The sequence below is a fragment of the Engraulis encrasicolus genome, chromosome 15 (genome assembly GCF_034702125.1).
Source record: "Engraulis encrasicolus isolate BLACKSEA-1 chromosome 15, IST_EnEncr_1.0, whole genome shotgun sequence".
Taxonomy (NCBI): Eukaryota; Metazoa; Chordata; class Actinopteri; order Clupeiformes; family Engraulidae; genus Engraulis; species Engraulis encrasicolus.
In genome coordinates this window covers 51,005,315-51,012,814 of record NC_085871.1, presented here as the reverse complement: position 1 = coordinate 51,012,814, position 7,500 = coordinate 51,005,315, and the positions used below count along the sequence as shown (strand labels likewise).

Sequence of the window (7,500 nt, the reverse complement as noted above, 5' to 3'; positions counted from 1 at the left end):
CAGTGTAACAATATTTAATACAATGTAATTTTTTTACTTACATCATGTGTTTGTGCGTAAGTGGTATTACATGGTATTGCATATTGTTACACTGGTATTACACTATATTACATGGTATTGCATACTGTTACACTCGTTACTACACTGTACCTGATATTGCATATTGTTACACTGGTATTACACTAGTATTAAATGGTATTAAATATTGTTACATTGGTTATTACACTGTACCTAATATGGTAGATTCACTGAAATGGTGAACCATTAAAATAAGGTGTTACCGGGCAAATCAATCCACCCAGTCAGAAGTTATGGGCCAAATGAAAATTCCGCCATTTTGAAAGTGTTGTCTTCCAAACTCGAATCAGTTCATGAACCTACCCTAGAGCATTCACACACAAAATCTGGGACAAATCCATCCAACCGGTCAGTAGTTATGGGCCAAACAATAATTCGGCCATCTTGAATTCAGCCATCTTGAAAGTGTTGACCTCCAAACTCGAATCAGTTCATGAACCTACCCTAGAGCATTCACACACCAAATCTGGGACAAATCCATCCACCAGGTCAGAAGTTATGGACCAAACAAAAATTCGGCCATCTTGAATTCAGCCATCTTGAAAGTGTTGACCTCCCAACTCGAATCAGTTCATGAACCTACCCTAGAGCATTCACACACCAAATCTGGGACAAATCCATCCACCCGGTCAGAAGTTATGGACCAAACAAAAATTCGGCCATCTTGAATTCAGCCATTTTGAAAGTGTTGACCTCCAAACTCGAATCAGTTCATGAACCTGTCCTGGAGCATTCACCCAAAAAATCTGGGACAAATTCAAACATCCGTTCAAAAGTTATCGCGTTAACACGAAAGACCTTACGCGGCGGCGGACGCGGCGGCGGCGGCGGACGCGGCGGCGGCGCACGCAAAACCATTACATCCCCGACGCTCCGCGTTTCGGGGATATAATTGATAAACCTGGGGACGCCATGGCTCGAGTCCAGCTTATGGTCGCTTCCCGATCCTTCCGCCGTTGCTCTCCCACTCATTTCTGCTATGCTGTCCAAAGAGTGGAACATTTCACAACACCAAAAATACCTGCTCTCATCACTGATAGCGAGACACTTGTTTGTATAATTCAACTAATTCTGTAGTAGGACCTCGTTAATGCTAATTGCTATTGGTTTTCCTACTGCTAGCTGTTGTTATTACTCTGGTTTCCAGTGTAAAGATATAGCATTGGCACTGCCTGGAGATATGTAGTGTTTATTTAAAGCTGTGGTGTGGAGGTAATGCCATGATGGTAATGTAGTTATGCAATGCAGTAGTGTTGGGGTAATGCAAAGCAAATGCAACTATAGTCTGTGTGCTTGTCTTTTGTTTATGTGTGTGTGTGTGTGTGTGTGTGTGTGTGTGTGTGTGTGTGTGTGTGTGTGTGTGTGTGTGTGTGTGTGTGTGTGTGTGTGTGTGTGTGTGTGTGTGAGGCAGTGATGCATTAATGTGAATGCTGTTCTGAGTCAGAGAGAAAACGTCTCGGAATGTTATTCTTGGGTCAGCGGTTGGTTTGAAATAGTGAGCTCTAATTTTAGCTCTAATATTAGCCAGCATCAGAGCTGTGATGTTCTTTAGCTGTCCAGAGTCATAAACCGCAACAGAAAATACCCAGCGTGCAGACAAAGGCAGAAAATACCCACTGTGCAGACGAATAGCAGAAAATACCCAGCGTGCTGACAAGGGCAGAAAATACCCACCATGCAGACGAGAACAGAATATACCCAGCGTGCAGACGAGGGCAGACCAGCGTGCAGACAAGGGCAGAAACAATATACCCAGCGTGCAGACGAGGGCAGACCAGCGTGCAGACAAGGGCAGAAACAATATACCCAGCGTGCAGACGAGGGCAGAAACAATATACCCAGCGTGCAGAGGAGAACAGAATATACCCACCGTGCAGACAAGGGCAGAATATACCCAGCGTGCAGACAAGGGCAGAAAATACCCACCGTGCAGACGAGGGCAGAATACACCCAGCATGCAGACGAGGGCAGAAAAAAACCAGCGTGCAGACGAGGGCAGAATACACCCAGCGTGCAGACGAGGGCAGAATACACCCAGCGTGCAGACGAGGGCAGAATACACCCAGCGTGCAGACGAGGGCAGAATACACCCAGCGTGCAGACGAGGGCAGAAAAAAACCAGCGTGCAGACGAGGGCATGGGTTATGGAGGGCAGTCATCTAGGCCAGCGACTAGCGACCATGGCATTTTTGACGCCACCTCTAGGTCATTTTGTCCAAACAACAACTGATTTCTACGTAAAGACCGTTTCTGCCATCCTCTGAGGCACACACTTGTGTCTTTTCCCAAATGTAAGTACTCGGATGAAGGTCACAAATGAAAAATGAGGTCCTGCCGTGGCCAACCGGTAGGGCACTTGTCTGCCATCCCGCCGACCCGGGTTCAATTCCCGGCCTGGGTCGTTTGTCGACCGCTCTCCGTCTCTCTCCCCCTTCACGTCCTGTGCATCTCTCAAATTGTCCTGTCATCAATAAAGGAAAAAAAACGCTATTTTGGCTCCTTCAGCTGTGATTCAGTTCCCATCGGTCACTTCTGGGAATCGTTCAAAATAATTGATTCGCTCACGAACGTCACAGCACTAACTCACACGTGCAGAAACACAGACACACACACACACACACACACACACACATCATGCTAGTCTAACTGTGTCTATGTGTGTGTGTTTGTGTGACTGTTTCAGGTGTGAAGGTGCCTGAAGACTGGCCACAGCAAGGAAAGATCGAAATTAAGGACTTGTGTGTTCGCTACGACCAGACGCTCAAACCCGTACTCAAACACGTCAACGCTCTCATCAGCCCCGGCCAGAAGGTACACACACAACACAACACAACACAACACAACACAACACAACACAACACAACACAACACAACACAACACAACACAACACAACACAACACAACACAACACAATACAATACAATACAATACAATACAACACAATACAATACAATACAATACAACACAACTCACTCACATGCACATAAAGAGAAGAGAAGAGAAGAGAAGAGAAGAGAAGAGAAGAGAAGAGAAGAGAAGAGAAGAGAAGAGAAGAGAACTGTATACCCATGCGCTCACACACACACACACACAACATTGACATTGACCTTGTGAGGTGTGTGTGTTTCTCCAGGTGGGCATCTGTGGTCGAACAGGAAGTGGGAAGTCTTCCCTCTCACTCGCATTCTTCAACCTGGTGGACGTCTTCCAAGGTACAGAGGGACGTGTGTGTGTGTGTGTGTGTGTGTGTGTGTGTGTGTGTGTGTGTGTGTGTGTGTGTGTGTGTGTGTGTGTGAGAGAGAGAGAGAGGGAGAGAGAGAGAGAGATTGAGAGAGAGAGAGAGAAATATACCCATTCGGAATCTCTCATTGTCGTTGTGAGACAGTAATTCGATGCATACAGTGCACACAACTAAATTGCATTTATGCCTCACCCATGCAAGGGTGCAACCCAATTGTCGAACCAAGGGAGGATTGCAGCATTAAAATGCTCGGGGCACCTCAGTCATGGAGGAGGATTGGATAGGAGAGAGATGACGAGGCAACCTTCTGGCTAAGAACTGCTTATCACTGATTCTTGAGAAAGTGGCTAAAACAGGTTGTAATGTTGACAGAAAAAAACAAAGTGAATTACAAAATTATATGGTATATCCTTGTTGACTAAGGTCTTGGCTTTTCAGAAATGCACAAGGCCAATCTCCCCATTTTGTATTTTTTTCCAGAAATCAGGCTTTTCTCTGATCACACCTTGTTTTTTGTCAACACCGTCAGACACAATTAAAAGTAATTAAAATTGTATTGATTTGGTTGCATATGTATCTGGAGTTTTTAAGTGATTATGTGTATTTTTTGGTTCACACATATGCCTTTAAATGTTGAAAATTCACTTTTGTTCTATTTTAATACTGTTTCATGTGTTCTAATTTTAAAATATGTACCGTCATACGATGCTTACTTAACGCCTAAATAGAACAAACATTTTTTTGTAATTTCACAAATATTCCTGTAGGCTTAAATTGGCTATTACTTTGATAATTCAACAACTCTTAAGGGAAATGTTGTAAGCCCATTTATTTAAAATGTCCAAAACTCCTTCTTACGGTGGTGACTTAAGAACTGACGGTGGTGACAGTAATCTGAGAGTGGTGAAAGTGGCCTAATTTGTACCTGCATTTAGCAAAATAAATAGCCCTCTCAAGTCAATGGCATCTTGCATAAACACTTTATGTTTGTGTGTACACAGTATGTTTGTACATGTGTTTTTTCTTCATTAGTTAGATTCTCTAGGAAGTAGGCCACTGGTTCTTGAAAATGTGGCAAAAACAGGTTTTAAGTTGTTCAAATCCAAAATATAGAGGTGTATTATCATAGATGTAGGTCTTGGCTGTGCAGTGAATGTATTGGCCAAGCTCCCCATGTTTTACATTTTTCATAAAATGGGCTCTTTCTTGTTTTGTCAACAGCGGCAGACAGAATTAGAAGTAAAAACATATGTTTACAGTATTAAAGTGATTTACTTTAACAATTCAACATAACTGTAGATACTTATTGTATGCATATTCCTAACACATGTCAAAAACATGTAAAACATGTGTTTTTTGGTGAACTCCATCAGATGTCACCACCGTCAGATTTTCTGACAAAAAAACCTCCAAATGCACCTCAGTGGTGGCTAGAGTATCATTTTGGATCACAATTATTACTAACATGCCTAGTAATGTTTCATTAACCAGCACAATTTAGTAAAATATGGAACAAGATGATGAGCGGAACAAAATCTGACGGTGGTGACATCTGACGGTGTGAGACAAAAAAACACTCTTTTACATATTATGCATTGTTTGTTCACATTAGCCATTTCATTTTCGCTCTGTTTCTTGGGTGCTTCATACCTTTTCTGAGAAAGTATATATTAATTAACATTAATGTAATATAATACTATTAAAACATCCGACGGTGTTGACAGTTTATGGTTGGGACAGTACCAGTGTCCAAACAAATTAACAAATTGAGGACAAAATAGTAAACTTACAGGAGCTTCAGTGATGGTGAAGTATGCAGTAGACCTAAAGGTTTGAAAAGGGGTCCTCAGTAATGAAAATGACCTTGTGCATACCTGATTTTATTGTCTTTTAGAAAAAATCTGACGGTGGACACATTTTGGACACATTTTGAGCAATCAGAAAATAATAGTAAATATTGTTTTACATGCACTATGTGCACATCTGTAGAACCACTTCAATATGGTCTTCCACATCATGGTGATATTGTTCAATTCTGTTAGTGATTTTTGTATTTTAAGTCAATTGAAATGATGATGCCAGTCCTTGGGACAGGCGTTTTTACAGGGTGTGGACAGGTTTATAGCCATGAAAAGTAATAAAATTACACTTAAATATTTCAAACAACTGTGTATTTGTGTAACAGACCCCTTGGCCATTACCTGGATTCATTTTGTTCGTGACAATTTAGTTGATTTTCAACAGAATTAGCATTTTACTGCTGGGGCATGTTTTTGCCAAACTTTCAAGAATCAGTGTTATGACTGTGAATGTGTCTGGTCGTGTGTGTGTGTTCAGGCACAAAGAAAGCTCTCTCTTACACACACACACACACACACAGATACACACACACACACACACAGATACACACACACACACAAACACACACACACACACACAGATACACACACACACACACACACACACACACACACACACACACACACACACACACACACACACACACACACACACACACACACACACACACACACTGATGAGAGAGAGGAGACAGCAGGAGTCACCTGAGGACATGGGAGACACTCACACCATCAGATAACACATAGAGTGTGTGTGTTTGTGTGTGTGTGTGTGTGTGTGTGTGTGTGTGTGTGTGTGTGTGTGTGTGTGTGTGTGTGTGTGTGTGTGTGTGTGTGTGTGTGTGTGTGTGTGTGTGTGTGTGTGTGTGTGACAGAGGGAGAAAGAGGCACATGATGAGGCATAACCCCTCACAATCAGATGAAACACACATACACATACACACACACACACACACACACACACACACACACACACACACACACACACACACACACACACACACACACACACACACACACACACACGGTCATCAGTGGTCATGACCAGACATGAGTGTGTGGCACATGATGGAGGCTCGAGGTACAGAGAGGTACATGTAATCAGAGAAATCAGTGTGTGTGTGTGTGTGTGTGTGTGTGTGTGTGTGTGTGTGTGTGTGTGTGTGTGTGTGTGTGTGTGTGTGTGTGTGTGTGTGTGTGTGTGTGTGTGTGTGTGTGTGTGTGTGTGTTAGGTGTAAGAGTGTGTGTGTGTGTTAGGCGTAAGAGTGTGTGTGTGTGTGTTAGGCGTAAGAGTGTGTGTGGGTGTGTGACATACCTAAGAGGAAGAGGAGCCTGACCGAGGGGAAGTGTGCGTGCGTGCGTGTGTGTGTGTGTGTGTGTGTGTGTGTGTGTCACTACTCTTGCCGTAGTCAGAGTACACTGGGTCAGCAGGGGCCTAATCTGCTCTACAGAAGCAAAAAGCACTAACTACACTGCTGTTGAAAATGGCTATGAGTTCAGTCAAAATGTAAAGTAAAATCTGCAAAAAGTATGGAGATATAAAGTAACAAAACTACCACTTGTGTTGCTCTAGTTGCGCATGATGTGTTGTATTTTTCTGAATTTCACTGGGGTCCCTCGGGATTCCCACAGGATAGTCAAAATGTTAAAGATGAACGGGAGTGGGCAGGAGCGTGAATAAAAATGAAGCGGGCAGGAGCGGGCAGGAGCGAGAATCCCAAAAAATAGATATTTGAAACAACCAAAAGTAGCCTGTCCATTCTTACACAGTTTCACCCTGGAGAAGATGTGTGCACAGGCTATGAGAGAGGACAGCATAAACTACTGCGGGTCGCTTATTATTTCATAATTAAAAAAAAAGAATCCCCCCTCGTTTTTTTGACTAAGCAAGACAAACGGGAGTGGGAGGGAGTGGGATTGATTTTGAGTGAGAGTGGATTTTTTTTTTCTGGGACAGAGATGGGACAGGAGAGAAAATCCACTCTTGTATCATGCTCTACTCCAGGGGTAGGCAATTAGGTTTGGACGAGGGACGTTTTTTTTTTCTGACAAGGGAATTGCGGGCCGGCCATGGCCATGGTTTTCAACTGGTTAAAAAGTCCTGGCGTCTCTCTGTCATGAAAAGGGCAACCTGCCTTAGAAAACCGTAACTAATGTATAAAGTTGGCAGTTATTTATTGTCATTACATGTTTCATTAGCTGAAGACTGTTAGCAATCAATGCAAAATTTTGTCTGTATTTTTTCCCCAATCAGGCTATTTGACTGCACTCACTGCATTGCACTGCTACTTGCTGCGTCTCGCGGGCCGAAAGTAATAAATG

The 7,500-nt window shown here is 43.0% G+C and overlaps 1 protein-coding gene across 1 annotated transcript in view; it reads left to right on the top strand.

Annotated features, from left to right (window-relative positions):
• The window catches only part of LOC134464337 (ATP-binding cassette sub-family C member 9-like), a 52,372-nt gene that overhangs the window by 33,476 nt on the left and 11,396 nt on the right, over positions 1 to 7,500 (top strand). Inside the window, exons 15-16 of the mRNA XM_063217801.1 lie at positions 2,762 to 2,889; positions 3,212 to 3,290. Of these exons, the coding sequence (XP_063073871.1) occupies positions 2,762 to 2,889; positions 3,212 to 3,290 (207 nt within the window). The remainder of the gene's footprint in view (positions 1 to 2,761; positions 2,890 to 3,211; positions 3,291 to 7,500) is intronic.